We start from the raw sequence: 19834 nt of genomic DNA on the forward strand, positions 1-19834 counted from the left end.
ATTTTGTTCCTTATTCCTTATAGAAATTCACCTTCTGAGTAAAAAAAATGCATTTTAAGTACAATGTCTGTACCTACTTTGTGGCATACCCCTAGAATATGTCTGTGAGATCTTCCTATGAATAGTCCGTATGAAATACAAAGAAGACTGCATGACCTATGCAACGAATCTGAATGAGCTACTTATTCGACGCACTCTGTCACCTACGCAAATAATCTGGGATACCTGCACAAATGGTCTATAAGACCTACATAATGAGCCTGTGTGACCCAAGCAACGAGTCTGTGTGACCTGTGGAACGAGTCTGAGTGACCTACGCCACGAGTCTATTTACTTATCTAGTCTATTTACCACTTATATATACCTATTATAATATCTGTGTGACCTTTCAATGATAAACATTTATGCTGCATGATTTATTCAAAAATGGGAAAAATATAGGTATATGTGCTACGTATGTACAACATAATTTGAAAGTACCAAAAATAAACTCTGCTAAAACAAAACCCTCTGCCGACCTGTTAATATCTAGGTATAATTTTAAAAATATCAAGTAATTGAAAATTACATATACATTAGAGAAAAATGAGTATGAAATTCAATAAACGTTTAGTACGGATTAAAAGAAAAAGGGCTAGAAATGAAATTTCGTATAAATATGGACACTGTTTTGCTTTCCAGGTTTATAGGTGTCATCCCCGTGGCAAATTCATCTTTATAATAGAAAACGCTAAAGCATCGAAAATCAGTTACTTACCTAGTTACTAACATGATAATAGTATTATGTTAGCGACCTCGAAAGATACCACCGAAACCTGCAAGATGTTACAATTTGATACCTAACTTTTCCCGTGCACCACAATAAGCAACTAATAAGTGCTGAGCCAATCATAATTCTAAACCAATTTTAACTTCTTAATAAAATTGTCTCATGAGTCATGACGTCAGCTGTATAGAACTTATCTTGATAGTCATTTAAGTACCTACAATTTTGGATAGTAGGAAGCTACAACGAAATCTGTTACTTATATTTCGTCAATGTTAATCACATACCCACTGGTAATCAAAAGTTATTTTTATTTAATACCTAAATCTTATAGCAAATCATTAAAAAAAAAGAAGAAAATCAATAACAATTTTAATATGAAGTAGGTAATAACTAAAATGAATCTATTGAATATTATATCATATGTACATATTTCTAATTTAGATTATGAATGTCTACTTGATCATGGTTGACTAAGTGAGACACTATTATTATTTAGCCATTTAATGTTGATCACTTGGTGGCGAAACAGATTGACCAAGCGTTTTTTAGGTAACCTCTTAAGTGCATATTACTGTTCGGTGTTTTTCTTTTGCCAGGTGGCCAATGATGCGAAAGCCGGGATGTTATCTGTGGGCCGTGGGGCACGGCCTTTCTAGGATGGCCGAGTGTTAACAACTACCTCAAGATGCTGCCTTATATCATGAGTCATAGACATCTAGACCTATATCAGATTAATTATTATTATTTATAAATAATTGGCGGGAATGGATTATAAATCACATTTAGTTATTAACTATTTGGATCAATACATATTGTGTCGTATTTTACATTTAGCTGATATAATTGTTACGTTAATTGTCTATTACATCACCATGGTTTTACCTCTGTGGTAATTTGTCAAATAGCTTTCCGAAAAGTAGTACCTACCTACCTTAAAAATAAATCTGTCAAACTGATATAAATAGCGAAGGTATCGAATAAAGACGGGTATTGAGAAATAATAATTGTAAGCGAAAACTATTCTCAAAAAATACAGTGAAGTGAAATTGGAAAGTGTCTATTATTCAAACCTATCCATATACTTCTGCAACACTTAGTTGATAAGCCTAACTCAGCCTTCTTCTACTTATCTATACCTACCTACTCTATACGTTACTAATAAATAAAATTAAAGTGTCTGACTGTAATTTCGAAATAACTACCTACCTCATATTATGGTTATTTGAACCGTAGGTATACCATAACTAAATCACAAGTTTTTAAAATTTTTGTCTGTCTGTCTGTCTGTTAGAACGGGCTAATCTTCCGAACGGCTGAACCCATTTTGATGGGACTTTTACTTACAAGTATAAGATTAACCAAGGAGTAACATAGGCTACTTTTTTAACTGACTGAAAATGGAGGAGTTGTGTTTTTCTACCTAAATATGTACACCGAGATTTCTAAACCGGTATGCGTAATTTTTTTAAAAATCGACAAAGGAACTTTGCGACATCCAAATTTTGTATGGAAAAATACAAAATTTGGATTCCAACTCCTCAATCCTGATGCTGCAGAGGACCTGACCAACAAAGTTGATGGGATTTAGCAACTGTCGGTTATAAATTGGTATTGGAGGATATCTATACCAAGTAAAGACTTTATCGTTAACCTTGAGAGACCAACTCCTCAACCCTGATGCTGTAAGGAATTGCATTCCTAAATCCTGGTGATCCCATGGGATTTTTAAAGGATCATCCGTTTAAATGTTTAATTACGTTTGGAGACTTTGTCTGTGTTGGTGTTGGCTGGCGGGCGTGCTCTGCCTTTTTGTTAAAACTGACTGGAAAGCGCTCTAAGGGGGTGCTGTGCGTATGTCGGCGAGTGCCTGCACAGACGGGGTCCATACTTGTATAGTTTAACTAACTTGTTACAAATAACTACCTACAAACTTGACATTGGCTAATCTTTGTAAAGCCAGACGAGAGAGGAAAAATTACGTTTGGTACAGAAATACCTTGCATCCCGGGGACGGGCTATTATGGATAGCTTACTTTTGTACTGGAAAATCTAGAGTTCCCACGGGATTTTTAAAAACCTTCACACACGCGAACGAAGTCGCGGGCATCAGCTAGTACTTAGATAAAAGGTCAAATGATGTCTTACGTTACATTATAGTTATTGGTGATAACAAATTAATTAATGTGATATTAATTGCGAGACATTAAAAACAAAACAGTTATACAGTCCAGTTCCATTGTACAAACACGATGCACGCGCTTGGAATTTTGTGAGTTTTATTCTAATTAACTAATTAATTACTTATTGGGTATGTATTTTGTTAAGGTTCTGTACCTCATAAGGAAAAAAGGAACTCTTATAGGATCACTCTGTTGTCTGTCCATCATCGTTTCTGTCAAGAAAACCTTTAGGGTAGGTAGTTAGGTAGATACTTCGCGTTGATCTAGATTTAGAATCGTGAAAAGCAGTTATGTAGGTAGATCTTATAGCACAAGTATAAAGGAAAAACCGGCCAAGTGCGAGTCAGACTCGCGCATCGAGGGTTCCGTACTCGGGTATTTTTCCGACATTTTGCACGATAAATCACAAACTGTCGTGCCTATAAATAAATAAAAATATGAAAGGGCTTTACCTGTACATTCTAAAACAGATTTTTATTTATTTTTATGCATAATAGATTTATCGTGCAAAATGTCGGAAAAAAATACCCGAGTAGGTACGGAACCCTCGGTCCGCGAGTCTGGCTCGCACTTGGCTGGGTTTTTTGACTTAGGTGAATAGGTACGCACTGTTAGAACTTCACTGACAATAACTCCGAAGTTATGCCGCGTCCACACCCTGCTCTACTCGCGCAAATTAATCGCGTCGCGCCGCACTAGGTCGCTTGCCTTTGCAACGCGATGGACGTCGAAACTGTGGCAGCGTGCGCGCTATTGCATACTTACTGACACAAGTGTAAATTAAATATTTATAACACCCCCGACAAGTGAAGGTTACAGTAACTAGAAAAGAGCTAATAACAATCAAACGGCTGAACCGATTTTCTTGGATTATAGCTAAGAACACTCTCGATCATGCCACCTTTCAAACAAAAAAAAACTAAATTAAAATCGGTTCATTAGTTTAGACGCTACGGTGCCACAGATAGATACACAGATACACAGATACACAGACACACAGATACACAGATACACACGTCAAACTTATAACACCCGTCTTTTTGGGTCGGGGTTAAAAATAGGGAGCGATGGGCATGAACGAGGAACACGCGAGTAACGCGCCCACACTACGTCTCTGCCTCCGTTCCTCGCTCCTTCCCATGCCACACGGACAGTGTGTGGACGGGGGCTTAGAGGTGCGTGCATAGGAATGAATCCAAGAGCCCCAAAGTAGGAATTATGAGATCTACCGTGTGTCAATAAAGTTAACCATCATGATCAACCCATTTCCGCCCCACTACTGAGTACGGGTCTCCTCTCAGAATGAGAAGGGTTTAAGCCCAATGCGAATTGGCATACTTCACACACCTTTGAGAACATGGAGAACTCTCAGACATGCAGGTTTCCTCACGATGTCTTCCTTTACCGTTAAAGCAAGTGATATTTAATTGCTTAACGCACTTAACTGAAAAGTTAGTGGTGCGTGCCCGGGATCGAACCCCCGACCTCCGATTAGGAGGACGTTCTAACCACTAGGTTATCACAGCTTCTGTAAAGTTACAAGTTCAATAAAGTTAATACTTAATATTAATTTCAGAGTTTTAGTGGTACTTTTTTACGGAGACGTAACCTTCTCATGGATGGCGGTGCCGCAAGACGTTGAAACATCACAATCTGCGATAGAAACCAAGGAAAACGGTGGGGATATACAGTGTTTGGTAATCAGTATATAATGACAACACGTACCCATGCTACTTTGATCTAATAAATACAATGCTGAAGTAAAATGACGAAATAAAATTATAAAAATTTCCATACAAAATTTCAATTTTTTTTTATGTCCAAGTTTTTATGGCCCTAACGTGCCCTAACTCACTGAGATCGTTGGCCTCGGCCTATCTAAAGATGGCCAACGATTTCAGTGAGTTAGGGCACGTTAGGGCCATGAAAACTTTTAAGTATAATTTTATTTCGTCACTATCTGATGCCCGCGACTTCTTTCGCGTGGATGTAGGTTTTTTAAAATTCCCGTGGGAACTCTTTGATTTTCCGGGATAAAAAGTAGCCTATGTGCTAATCCAGGGTGTAATCTATCTCCATTCTAAAGAACATGGAACAAAACGTACCCACCCTTGTAGCAAATTGAAACCGGTACCATTAGAAAGGTCTTTGAAAATATTTAAACTTGTTGTATGACACCAACTTTGTAGCTCATGGGGGAAAAAAGATATTCGGCGTTAAAAATGCCGAAAATCATCGAATTTCCCTCAAGCGCATTCAACATGTTCGCGATATAAATGTGCATAAGTGCAAGTGAGATAGATAGTGTGGCGTCAGTACCTCCGCCGCGCCGCCTCGATCTTTTGTTCTCGCCAAGTTACTAGTTAGTACTACCCGTACACATAAAGAATGGTATTGAAAATGGCGTCGCTTTCTAACCTCTCACTCGCACTTAGCGGATTGTCGCTATACATCCCGTTTATGCTGACAAAACCGGCCTACTTTGCCGCCATTTCTAATCCCATTCTTTATCTGTACGGGTAGTACCTGTTTGGAACTATCTTTGAGCGCGCGTGTTAGATTTTTGGTTACAGAGTGGGCTTAAAAAAATGATGATTAGTATAAGTTATCATCAATTTTATATTTAAACTGTAGGTAGCTATGATTTTGTCAGGTAAAGCCTAAATGTTAAATCATTTAACAATTAAAATCAAGCAGAGCAACTACTGTATTATTTAGTAAAAGTAAGAATCCTAAACTGTTTTCTAAAATTAAATAAGTTAAAAACCTAATCTATACTTTCACTTCAATAGATAAAGTTAATTAATTACCAAGAGAGGGTAGGTAGTTAACACATAAGTAAAACAAACCAAGCTGAATAATAATAATTAGTCGTTTATTCAGATATCTTTCTTACTCTAATCTTTATAGATCTATCTGTATTTTATTGTATTGTTCAGCATAGATCTATTTATTTAAAGATGACTCTACCGCCCGTTTCGCAAAGGTGTTTAGTCGTGGAGAAGAAAGGGCAAAGAAACTCCACGACACACGTCCTTTAAAAACCATTACAACATACAATAAATAGTAGATATTTGTTAATTATATTAATTATAATAAAATATAAGAATACTTAACTTTGGTATAACCTGCCGCCCTTGTTTGCTCTGGCGTCAAGAACTTCACCGTTTGTACCAGACTGACTTTACTATTTGAATTATATCACAAGACTAACACAAGGATGTCGTAGACTGAATTATTACACAAGAATGACCCCTCTCCGTCGAGGTAAGGTACTTTTATAGACACTGCCATCGCAAACCAGGCGGGAATCCATTGTGACGTCCATCTTAATATTTATTTGAAGGTTGGTACAATGTACCAACCTAACACAATATTTAATTTAACATAATAATATCATCAGCAACACATATTTATGGTTTACATATTGTTAATTTGACAATAATAATTATTTACATAATAAATCGATGGTTTACATATTATTTCACATAATAACTATTGACAACTGTATACCAAATCCAGCGGTATCATGTCAACCCTAGTATAGTGACAGTATTCAATTTACAATTAATAATTAGTGACATGTATTGATAATTAACATCATAATATTTTAGATATTCTCTTATTCCTTATTTTACATAATAACTATTGACTACTGTATGTTATATGTTAAATCCAGTAGTATCATGTCAATCTTAGTATATTGACAGTATTTATTTTACAATAAATTAACTAGTGATATGTATTGATAATTTGCATCTTAATATTTTACATATTGTCATATCCCTAGATACCAAATTAAACTATGATGAATAATAATAGACATTATAACAATATCATACTCTTGTTTGATGGCAGCACATTGGCAGTAAAACTGTCGCGGAATAATAATGTTTCCGTTTAAAATATTAATTCAGAATCCAAGTTTATGATTGGGTCAATTTTAGCATAATAAATATAGACTCTAGCATCATAAAATTATCTTAATATGACACGGCCAGACTGACAAGTACTTCGCTCTCGAAGTACATAGGGGATAGAAAGGAAAAGAAAAGAAAAATGCCTAGCTAAAAGCTAAAAAAAAATATCTGTAAGCTACCAAAAATATATCTGTAGGCTACAAAAAAAATATATCTGTAAGCTAAAAAAAAAAATCTGTAAGCTAATAGCTAACCTATTAGTTAGAGACCCCTTCTCAGTCCTCTCACCTGCTGTGCGTGAAGATCTAGACCGAGTGGGTCAGTAACTCAGCAGACTACTGCCTCCGGCCTTTATTGCAAAATACCTATTCCCGCTGAGTGGAACATAACGGTAGAGCAACAGGGCGGTCATCAGCAGCCTAAATAAACTACCTAACTATCTGCCCCCCATAAATATTATGGGTTTGTACCAGAGACAATTACTAGATCACAGTACTAGCATTTGTCAGGTTCAAGAAGTCTAACATTATCAAACCAAAAACTTCTTTTTAAAAAAAAGGAAATGTTAAGAGAAGTTAAGAATTAGTACTGATAATGATTAGTACAAGCAGAACTAACTAACACCTACCTAACAATCTGCCCCCCATAAAAATATGGGCTTGTACCAGAGACAATTACTAGGTCATAGTACTAGCATTTGTCAAGTTCAAGACGTCTAACATTACCAGACTAAAAACTTCTTAAAAAAAGTATTAATAGAAGTTAAGAATTAGTACTGGCAATGATTAGTACAAGCAGAACTAACACCTACCTACCTAACTATCTGCCCCCCATAAAAATATGGGCTTGTACCAAAGACAATTACTAGATCACAGTACTAGCATTTGTCAAGTTCAAGACGTCTAACATTACCAGACTAAAAACTTCTTAAAAAAAAGTATTAATAGAAGTTAAGAATTAGTACTGGCAATGATTAGTACAAGCAAAACTAACACCTACCTACCTAACGATCTGCCCCCCATAAAGATATGGGCTTGTACCAGAGACAAGTACTAGATCACAGTACTAGTATTTGTCAAGTTCAAGACGTCTAACATTACCAGACTAAAAACTTCTTAAAAAAAAGTATTAATAGAAGTTAAGAATTAGTACTGGCAATGATTAGTACAAGCAGAACTAACACCTACCTACCTAACGATCTGCCCCCCATAAAGATATGGGCTTGTACCAGAGACAAGTACTAGATAACAGTACTAGTATTTGTCAAATTCAAGACGTCTAACATTACCAGACTAAAAACTTCTTAAAAAAAATGTATTAATAGAAGTTAAGAATTAGTACTGGTAATGATTAGTACAAGCAGAACTAACACCTACCTACCTAACGATCTGCCCCCCATAAAGATATGGGCTTGTACCAGAGACAAGTACTAGATCACAGTACTAGTATTTGTCAAGTTCAAGACGTCTAACATTACCAGACTAAAAACTTCTTAAAAAAAAGTATTAATAGAAGTTAAGAATTAGTACTGGCAATGATTAGTACAAGCAGAACTAACTAACCTAATTTTCTATTTGTCCTTGTCTCATTTGGGATTATTAATCTTTTGACCGTTTGACCATTTGACACTAAAAGATTTTTTTTTTTGTTTTTTTTTTTTGTTTTTCTTCCTTGTTTTTCTTCTTTCTGTCATTTAAAGTATAAATTATTAGCATATTATATCTCTTATTCGGCCATTCTGATAAGTACTTCGCTCTCGAAGTACATAGGAAAATAGAACATTGTAGCCAGTGAAAGTAAATCAACTGCGGTAGCAAAATACCGACATGAAAAAAAAATATATATAAAATGATGTCATTCGTAACAAAGTACCGACGTATATAAAATAAATTATATATAAATACGATTGTGTTATTCGTAACACAATTAATATTCAAAGATTCAATGTCAATGTTACTGCCATGAAAACTAAGATAGCTAGACGTCAGACCGAAATTGGATTATTATAGAATTTGTTTTATTTGTTGTTACAAAACATAGATTGTGAATAAACATAGTCTTTATTTTATGTTATTGTATGTGATTTCATCCTTCCTTCCTCTTTCAAAACAACTCAAGAAAAATAAAATTATAAAATGTTATAATGTAGGTATTTCCAAAATAAAATGGATGTATTACTATTAGTAGGAAGACTTATTAACATTAGGTATCTATATACTAAATATAGAAACAGTGAGGATATTTTATTAGTAAGATTAAAAATCAAACTATATTTAAGGGGAATATTTTTTTTTTTGTTTAAGGCAAGTTGAAGAGAGCCCAAAAAAAAACACTTGAGTGTCAAAAATTATTTAAATTGCTTTAAGAGAAAAGAAAGTAAATAGTTTTTTTTTTTATGCTTAGGTTTCGTAAATCATAATTTTGAAAATTCACACTGTCTTCAGACTTTTACCTAAAGTAAATGGGTATGATATATTCTCGAAAGCAAATTTACTGTTTTGTTGTTATTTTTTGCTTTGATAGAGTATAATAATTGTGATTATTTCACAAATACATTTTATATAAATCGCTCGGCCAATCTGACGCCTAACTAGATTTACCATTATCTAAATAAAATTATCTTAATCTAGATTTGTCTTATTAATTAAAAAATTTGTAACCACCCTCACTAAAAAAAAATGAACACTGGAACTTAGCTGTAGCATTGAATTTCACCAATGGAGAAACGTTTTAACTAGCGGTGCCAAACTAGCATCAAGTGCCACTGACGACAGGGTTGTCCATCGCTCTCTGGCCTTCGGATTACCAGCACCAAGTGCCGTTGACGACAGGCAGAAGCCTGTCGCTTCGAGGAGAGGCCGCATCCACGATTACTGAAAGCATTTGAAAAGTATTAGTATTAAGACAAGATCTTATCGAATCCCACTTCTGATGTTAGATTTTTGGTTACAGAGTGGGCTTAAAAAAATGATGATTAGTATAAGTTATCATCAATTTTATATTTAAACTGTAGGTAGCTATGATTTTGTCAGGTAAAGCCTAAATGTTAAATCATTTAACAATTAAAATCAAGCAGAGCAACTACTGTATTATTTAGTAAAAGTAAGAATCCTAAACTGTTTTCTAAAATTAAATAAGTTAAAAACCTAATCTATACTTTCACTTCAATAGATAAAGTTAATTAATTACCAAGAGAGGGTAGGTAGTTAACACATAAGTAAAACAAACCAAGCTGAATAATAATAATTAGTCGTTTATTCAGATATCTTTCTTACTCTAATCTTTATAGATCTATCTGTATTTTATTGTATTGTTCAGCATAGATCTATTTATTTAAAGATGACTCTACCGCCCGTTTCGCAAAGGTGTTTAGTCGTGGAGAAGAAAGGGCAAAGAAACTCCACGACACACGTCCTTTAAAAACCATTACAACATACAATAAATAGTAGATATTTGTTAATTCGCGCATTTTTGTCATCTTAGTTTTTTTATCATTGTTTTACCTACAACCTCAGCCTTCACAACGGACTTTAGTGTATTGCTTAACGACTGGATTTGACGAAATGGAAGGTGAACGCCGTGTAGTGTGTATTACGTGTACAAGATCAGTACTACGTGACCGAAACCGGCATCATCTGACGCGAGACTATTTGGAAGACAATCCAGGCTTCACAGAGTACGTGATGGAACGGATTAACATAAATGAGGTTAGTAAAAACTTAACTGTTTTCATTTATCATACATATGACTTAGTAGTATTTGCTCTTGCAGTGTCTTTGTGTTTACTCATACCTAATACGTAACGTCAAAGTATGCCCTCAAATAAAAAATAACATGAAGATAACTTGAGGTTTTTTTCTTTTAGATGGCCCTCAATCAAGTCCAATATATGTGTCATCGTTGTTGGGTAGCTGGAAGAAGACAGCAAGCCAGGTTCGAACAAGAACAAAACCAAGAACTCGGAAATCCAGAGCAACCAACCATGCAACCAACGTCGGTTCCAACTTATAGGCGGGTTGCAAATACGGCGCGTCACTGCTTATTCCGCGGGTGCATCAACCAAGAACTTCATAGAGTGTCCAGCTTTATAAAAGTACTTTTGTTAGTTGATTATAGCGTATACGTTCCTGAAAATGCACGCATTTGTGCACATCACATCAACTCAAATGATTGGAGCTCCCTGTATGAAAATGGGGAGACGATATTCACGCCAGATCAGCTAAAAGACATGATCGACACGTTACGAGCTGCATATAAACATAAGACAAATATAGATTTTGACAATGTAAACAACATTTCACCTGAGGATCTATTTTACCTAACTGGCTTAACACACCAACAATTCTCAACCATTTTAAGTGAAACACCGTCTCTTTTAGCTCAATGTAAAAGACCAAAAACTGCACTGGGTGTCTATTTATTAAAACTTAGGTCTGGTGAACCAAATACTCGTATAGCCTCACAAATAGGTGTATCTCGAAAAACGATTGGCGTTTTACTTAAAACTGCACGAAACTGCTTGACGCAGGACTTTGTTGTTCGCCATTTAGGTTTTAATCATATAAGCCGTAATGATATCATAGCTCACAGCCTTGCAGTGCCATCATATTTATACTCCAACCCTTTAAATCCAGTGGCGATAGTTCTATGTGATGGTTCATATATATACGTCCAGAAAAGTAAAAACTTTTTGTTTCAAAAAAAAACCTACAGCTTACACAAGTACAAAAACCTGTTAAAACCCTTTTTAATTACATGCCCAGACGGCTATATTATAGATATATGTGGACCATACGCTGCAACCAAAACGGATGCCCAAATCATGAGTGATATTATGAATGATACCACGTCCCCAGTGCATATAGTATTACAAACAGATGACGTTTTTATCTTAGATCGAGGGTTCAGAGACTCTATACCAGAAATAGAAAGTGCAGGTTATGTTGCCCATATGCCGCCGAGCAAAGACAGACATGCCACACAGCTCACAGACATACAAGCAAATAAATCTCGACAAATCACAATAGTGCGATGGGTCATTGAAGTCATAAATGGATGGTTCAAAAGAGACTACAAGATATTCAGGCATACACTTATTAATAAAACACTCCCTCACGTGTTTACAGACTTTCGCATTGCAGGAGCACTTATAAATGCATTTAGGCAACCTCTGACGGACAATGAGCATGCCCAAGCCTTTATCGGAATAATAGCTCAAAGAATAAACGAACACAATATACTGGGCAATTATGTAGTCACAGAAAATATAAATCGACAACGGGCGGTGTTCACTACAATGACGGCTACATTAATACCATTTCCACAATTGACAGAAGAAGACGTCATTTTATTCAGTTTGGGAACATACCATTTAAAACTCGCTAGATCGTACGTTGCCGAGCATTTGCGAGGTGGAGATGGTTTATATAATATAGAGGTATCTTCTAGCCCTAGCCCTAGTATGGCGGAGCATGGGCTGGTGACAGAAAACTGCTCATTAATTAGAGGCCGCATATTATCGAGGCACGTCTCGAATAAAATATATTACACATATATTTTGCTTAAAGAGAACATCCAGGGCAGAGAAGCTATCGCAGCATATTATTGTTCCTGCATGACAGGTATGAGAACTCTAGGCGCCTGTGCCCACACTGTTAGCATAATATGGTACTTAGGTGTGGGTAGGCACCTAGATAACTTCGTTGGTCCGGCAAATGCCTGGGACGATGTAATAATTGAAAGTAGCAATACCATATAAAAATGATGCTTCTTTGTTCTGTAATAAAACTGTGCTTTTTAAGATTGATGGTTTTTTATTTAATATTTTGCCCGTAGCAAAAACGAACGGTATGGAGGTAAGGAAGAGAGAACGTCTTAGCTTTTAAGCTGATGGTCTCTTTTTAGAATGGAAGAATGTCTGGTTGTTCATTTGGTTTATAGAACAGAAAAATATGCTATTGTTATAATACTTGGCAATTAAAAATGCAAAAAAGAAGTTATCATAACTTCGGTCTCCCATTCATTCATTCATTCGTTCATTCATTTTTCTGTCAGTCAGTTATGCCTCTTCTAAATGACACCTAGTCTAAAATGCTACACGGTGGGTACGGGTTCCATACAAAATTACCCATTGTTCTTTCAGCCCAATCCGTCCAGTAGTTTTTGCGTGAAGGAGTAACAAACATACACACATACACACACACACACACACACACACTCACATACAAACTTTCTCCTTTATAATATTAGTGTGATTTTACTTCAGCATTGTATTTATCAGATCATAGTAGCATGGGTACGTGTCGTCTTTGTATACTAATTACCAAACACCCTGTATAGCTATACTCTATCCACGGCGAGAATTTAATATAGGGCTCTCTCTGTTACGCAATCCCATACAAATGACAAAGACAACATGATAAAGTTGTAAAAACCCGACTGCAATCGTCTTAATTAACGCTGAAATCACACTATAATATTATAAAGGCGAAAGTTTGTGTGTATGTTTGTTACTCCTTCACGCAAAAACTACTGCACGGATTTGGCTGAAATTTGGAATGGAGATAGATAATATCCTGGATTAGCACATAGGCTACTTTTTTACTTTACTTAAAATCACAGAGTTCCCACGGGATTTCTAAAAACCTAAATCAACGCGGGCGAAGCTGCGGGCATCAGCTAGTATAAGAATAAAATTGTTTTTCTGTCGCTTGGTATATTTTAATGTTGTACAATTATTATCCGTCTTCCAAGAAAACCTATAGGGTGCTTCCCGTTGACCAAGAATCACAAAATTTGGCAGGCAGGTAGGTCTTATAGCACAGATACAGGAATAAATCTGAAAACCGCGAATTTGTGGTTACATCATTAAAAAAAATTTAAAATGTGTTTCAATTTTCAAAGTAAGATAACTATACCAAGTGGGGTATCATTATGAAAGGGATTTACGTGTACCTACATTCTAAAACAGATATTATTTAAGTTTATGAATATTAGTTTTTGATTTATTGTGCAAAATGTCGGAAAAATACCTGAGTGCAGAACCCTCAGTTCGCGAGTCTGACTCGCACTTGGCCGGTTTTTCCTTTACTTGTGTTATAAGACCTACCTACCTGCCTTTCATGATTCTAGGTCATTTCTAGGTCAACAGGAAGAACCCTATAGGTTTTCTTGACAGACACGACAAACAGACAGACAACAAAGTGATCCTATATAAAACAGATTTTTATTTATTTCTATGCATAACAGTTTTTGATTTATCGTGCAAAATGTCGATTAGGTACGGAACCCTCGGTGCGCAAGTCTGACTCGCACTTGGCCGATTTTTTTGATTATACAACTTGTTTCATGCATACAGTAACATCTCCGGCGCCTGCAATACAATGCCAAACAGCCAAAAATATAACAGGGTTATGTACAGTGAGGGAGCAATGCGACTTCGGCCCTGGAGGGATAGACTTTACCCTCTACGCTCCAAGATGGTATAAAAAGTGAGTACCTTTATACTCGACCCAATATATGGCTCTCTCTCACGTAATCCCATACTAATGATAAAGACAACAAGTGTAAATTAAATATTTATAACACACCCGACAAGTGACGGTTACAGTAACTAGAAAAGACCTGATAACTTTCAAACGGCGAAACCGATTTTCTTGGATTATAACTAAGAACACTCTCGATCAAGCCACCTTTCAAACAAAAAAAAAACTAAATTAAAATCGGTTCATTAGTTTAGTAGCTACGATGCCACAGATACACCCGTCAAACTTATAACACCCCTCTTTTTGGGTCGGGGGTTAAAAAAACCCAGTGGGTGTAAACCATTTTGAGTCACCCACCAATCACAAACGGAACTACAGAGTGTAACCAGAACGCTAGCAAAAATTTAGCGTTATTATTATACTTACTACCTTAACACAATCCAATGCCAATAACCATTTGCCTTATCTAGTAGTTTAAACCCGCATTGTATAGCGTGCAAAACTCGGGTCAATGCACCCACTTTCCGTAAATAGGTGACTTCGAGTCGCCTATTTACGGAACGTTCGTTGACCTCTAGCGTCAGTCAGATGCTTGCTAAGCTGCTTAGTCAATAAAACAAGTGTAAATTAAAAATTTATAACACCCCCGACAAGTGAAGGTTACAGTAACTAGAAAAGAGCTGATAACTTTCAAACGGCTGAATCGATTTTCTTGGATCATAGCTAAGAACACTCTCGATCAAGCCAACTTTCAAACAAAAAAAAACTAAATTAAAATCGGTTCATTCGTTTAGGCGCTACGATGCCACAGACAGATACACAGATATACAGATACACACGTCAAACTTATAACACCCCTCTTTTTGGGTCGGGGGTTAAAAATTATAAATGTAAACATAGGTTTCTATTATAATCAAAGAGTTCCTTGGATTTATAAAAAAAAATTAAATTCATACAGATGAAGTCATGGGCATCATTTATTTTTATTTTTTAGTTTATAAATGAAAAGGATTAAAGCTAATATCTATAGAACACACTTTGATTTCGCTCAGCCTTAACTTTCAGTTAAAACGAGACAGATTTATGTTATAGATATAACCCTGTCTTGTTTTTACAGTGTCTTAACAGGGCCCTCTCCGTCACTTACTCCATACAATCGTAGTCCCAATTTCATTTGAATACTAAGCAACCAAAGTCCATGAAATTTTGCAGACATATTCTAGAAACTAATATCTGTGTCTGTGGTGTTTTAGATTTTTCTAAAAATGTGTAGTTTTAAACTTACAGGGGCTCAAAGATTGGTATGTGAGTTTTTTTAGACCGCGTAACTTTGAAACCGAATATTTTAATGGAAATATGGAAAACCACAGGTCAGGGTATTAGTTCCCGGAACGTTTCTACAAAATTCCATTGAGTATGATTGGGTTAGAATTCCAATGAGAGACGAACTACGTTTGTATGGAGCGAGTGATGGAGAGACCCCTCTTAAGTCTGAGCAAAGTTAAAGTGTGGTCTATAGATCTCAGCCTAAGACCCACAACAACTCATTGTTGTGGGTCTTAGGCTGAGATCCAATACAATACTTATATTGCGACACAAAGAGATTCTTCTGTTCTGGAGAGAGATTTTTTTTTTTTTTTTTATTCACTATAGGCAAGCGCTTGACCACAATCACACCTGATGGAAAGTGATGATGTGGTCTAAGATGCGACGCGTTTACCTAGAAGGTGCCTATTCACTCTTGTTTTGTTTCTTGTTTATTAGCATTTGTGCGTCCACCAGTTTTGTGCAAGAGTTGCCATAGAAAACATCTTATTACAATTGGTGCATTTCCAATCTTTTTCATCGGCATGGCGTTCTTCAAAATGAGCCTTCAACTCTGGAATTAAACTCAAACCAACAAACTTGACGGAGCAAGCTGTGCACTCCACTTCAATCATCGGATTGGACAGTGACAACGGACCCAGAAATATTCTATACTGCGGTGAAATAGTCTCTTCCAACTGTAAATCATATTTCCTCGAATTGATATCCGGTTTCTTGACCTCTTTATACAAGTATCGTATGTATGGATACTTATTTGTATACCGTTTATAGCTCGCCCTTGACGCTATTTTATCCGGCAGCAACCTGATATCTCTTTGAATAAATTTCAGCAAAGGCACCAACGTAGGGTGCACACCCTTTAAATTCTCAACGAAAGCAACGTATTTAAATGTGCTCGTGTTGAGTTGTTCCGATTTGGCAAACTGATTCAATTCAATTTCTTGAGGTAACACTTTTAACGGATTGTATCGTGACATCAGATTCTTGTTAACGAGAACGTGGCTCAGTTCGTGAGTAGTTCTTCGTTCGTAGAGGTACGTGTTGCCTCGTACTATAGATATTTTGACGTCCCACCAATTCAGTATAGCGTCTAACGGTAGCCTAGTCACTTTTATTTGAGTCTGTGCAGAATCTGCTCCGTTGAAAATTGAATCGTTAAAGTTGGGGTGGGGTCTTCTAAAGATTACTTGATTGAGTTGCTGTCTGGAACATTGTATTTCTAATACAACATTGTCGTCTTTACTATCGGGTTTGTTCTTGACGTTTGCATCAATCATTTTGTCTTCAATCATTTTGTTGACTGTACTTTTGGCTATCGCCTGTGCCCGACCCAACATAACTTTTAAATGGTCTATTAAATCATGATAATTGCTTTCTAGCATTCTGTTTAATCCCTCCTTGTCATTTTTGGTCTTCAATATGTTGACGGTCTTGTCAAACTCGTCCCATTGAGGCCAGTCCTTTAAGAATTTCTTCATAATGGTTAAGTAGATTTCCCCCTCCAATTCGTGGATATCCCATAAGTTGATGCCAAACTCCTTGTCAAGTATGTCAACAATTTGGGCATTTGTCAAGATTGTACTCTGCTTATTATTATCATTGTTGATCAGCCGTTTGAAAAGTTGTATGATCGGCTTGTCTAGAAATGAAGGCATACAGATGTATATTACTAACTAGCTGATGCCCACAATCTTTTACGATAGAGGCTTTTTAAAAATCCAATAGGAACTCTTTAATTTTCCGAGATACAAAGTAGCTTATGTGCTAATCTGGGTATAATCTATTGATTATACACTGGATTTGAAATGGAGATATCCATTTCAAATTTCAGCCAAATCCGTCCAGTAGTTTTGCGTGACAGAGTAATAAACATACACACACACACAAACTTTCGTCTTTATAATATTAGTGTGAAGTGTGATTTAAATCCATACAAATGCTATTTAATTTTTTTTATTTTAATGATGAAGGAAAAAATCATGAGGAAATCGGTATGCTTTAAAGTTTCCCAAAAAGTTCCCAAGCAGTAAAAGTTCTCACTTACTCACAGTAAATAGGCAGTAAGTTACTGCCCTACTGTACATGTAGGTAGTGTAAATAAAAAACCGGCCAAGTGCGAGTCAGACTCGCGCACTGAGGGTTTTTTTTCAACATTATGCACAATAAATCAAAAACTATTATACATAAAAATAAATAAAAATCTGTCTTAGAATGTACAAGTAAAGCCCTTTCATATGATACCCCACTTGGTATAGTTACCTTACTTTGAAAATTGAAACCATTTTAATTTTTTTTTCATGATGTAACCACAAATTCGCGGTTTTCAGATTTATTCCTGTATCTGTGCTATAAGACCTACCTACCTGCTTTCATGATTCTAGGACAACGGGAAGTACCCTATAGGTTTCTTGACAGACAGACAGACAACAAAGTGATCCTATGAGGGTTCCGTATCCTTTTGAGGTAGGAACCCTAAAAAACAAAATATTACCTAAATCCAGAACTGATTCATCGTCATCCGAATTAATTGCAACGATTTCTAAAACTTCTTGCACGGCCATTCTTCTTAACGTATAGTAATTGGGTTAATTTAAATATATTCCGTATTTACATTACTTTAAAATACGCGTTCAAACTCCAAATCCAAAATATCAGTAAAAATAAAAAAAGCTGAAAACTCCTTATTTGTTAGAATTTGACATTTGTTTTTTTTTCTCTCTCGTCTGGCTTTACACTGATTAGCCAATGTCAAGTTTGTAGTTATTTACAAGTTAAGGAACTATATGTATAAGTATGGACTTCGTCTGTGCCGGCGCCCGCCGACATACACGCGGCGCCCCTTTAGAGCACTTCCCAGTCAGTTCCACCACCAATAAACACCAGCAGAACACTAAAACCGGCCACTTCTAACAAAAAAACACTCCAAAAAGGCACAACACGTGCGCCAGCAAACGCCACCACAGACGAAGTCCTTGACATTTGTTTGACGTTGACAGTGACAAGCCATAGACCAAATTAGCTTTTTGAAAATTACGGACATGACTGCTCTGAGTACTAGTATTTTCGGCCGACCTCGAAAAAGAAGCGCATACACGGGATCATCACCATATTAATTTTATTAGCGATTCAAAATTAATGATTTTGTCACACAAAAAAGTTAGAAAACAGCGTTCGACCGACCACCACTGTAAAGAGCGAAATAAAGACGTTTTAATATTTGCTTTTTAACCCCCGACCCAAAGAGGGGTTTTATAAGTTTGACGTGTGTATCTGTCTGTGGCATCGTAGCTCCTAAACTAATGAAATGATTTTAATTTAGTTTTTTTTGATTGAAAGGTGGCTTTATCGAGAGTGTTCTTAGCTATAATTCGAGAAAATCGGTTTAGCTGTTTGAAAGTTATCAGCTCTTTTCTAATTACTATAACCTTCACAGGCAAATGGTTATTGGCATTGGATTGTGTTAAGGTAGTAAGTATAATAATAACGCAAAATTTTTGCTAGCGTTCTGGTTACACTCTGTAGTGTTGTGATTGGTGGGTGACTCAAAATGGTTTACACCCACTGGGTTTTTTAACCCCCGACCCAAAAAGAGGGGTGTTATAAGTTTGACGTGTGTATCTGTGTATCTGTCTGTGGCATTGTAGCTCCTAAACTAATGAACTGATTTTAATTTAGTTTTTTTTGTTTGAAACGTGGCTTTATCGAGAGTGTTTGGCTATAATTCGAGAAAATCGGTTTAGCTGTTTGAAAGTTATCAGCTCTTTTCTAGTTACTATAACCTTCACTTGTCGGGGGTGTTACAAATTTTTAATTTACACTTGTATTGAACTTTTGTTTCTTTTTCAGACCATGCAAAGCGGGTGAAGTATGCTGCCCTTACCAGTTCATCCAGGTGCAAAGCCAACCAGCAGAACGGAGCGTGGAAAGCGATGATTACTTTGAACTTGACGACGACGATTATTTATTAATAAAGCACTAAATTAACTAATATAGTTATTTTATTTTGTTAAAGGTTGCAAAGATATTATAATTCCAGATTCATAAAAAGATATTAATTAAAGTATCGACTATTCTCACAAATTAGTCGATACTTTAATTAATTTCATAAACTGGACCTTTTCTGAAGAAAGTAAAGATTTTTATATAAACCTGTGA

General features: G+C 36.0%; 3 protein-coding genes across 4 annotated transcripts; 2 read left to right on the forward strand and 1 right to left on the reverse strand.

Annotated features, from left to right (window-relative positions):
- Positions 1-2938: 2938 nt before the first annotated feature.
- On the forward strand, positions 2939-19667 carry LOC123878798. Its single transcript, XM_045926123.1, has 4 exons — positions 2939-3038; positions 4526-4626; positions 14227-14359; positions 19526-19667. The coding sequence occupies exons 1-4, from the start codon at positions 3019-3021 to the stop codon at positions 19656-19658; spliced, it is 387 nt and encodes a 128-aa protein (XP_045782079.1). The 5' UTR covers positions 2939-3018; the 3' UTR covers positions 19659-19667.
- Positions 10338-12822, forward strand: LOC123878793. The gene is made up of 2 exons (XM_045926115.1): positions 10338-10576; positions 10735-12822. The coding sequence occupies exons 1-2, from the start codon at positions 10433-10435 to the stop codon at positions 12625-12627; spliced, it is 2037 nt and encodes a 678-aa protein (XP_045782071.1). The 5' UTR covers positions 10338-10432; the 3' UTR covers positions 12628-12822.
- Positions 15900-18393, reverse strand: LOC123878796. Of its 2 annotated transcripts, XM_045926122.1 has the most exons (3): positions 18171-18392; positions 16111-17318; positions 15900-15978 (listed from the first exon to the last, which is right to left on the reverse strand). In XM_045926122.1, exons 1-2 carry the CDS (start codon positions 18238-18240, stop codon positions 16114-16116), a joined length of 1275 nt encoding a protein of 424 aa, XP_045782078.1. In that variant the 5' UTR covers positions 18241-18392; the 3' UTR covers positions 15900-15978; positions 16111-16113. The 2 variants fall into 2 exon arrangements, with proteins under 2 accessions (XP_045782078.1, XP_045782077.1); XM_045926121.1 differs by lacking the exon at positions 15900-15978 and having other exon boundaries at positions 16007-17318; positions 18171-18393.
- Positions 19668-19834: the final 167 nt, after the last annotated feature.

Source organism: Maniola jurtina, chromosome 26 (assembly GCF_905333055.1).
Source record: "Maniola jurtina chromosome 26, ilManJurt1.1, whole genome shotgun sequence".
Lineage (NCBI taxonomy): Eukaryota > Metazoa > Arthropoda > Insecta > Lepidoptera > Nymphalidae > Maniola > Maniola jurtina.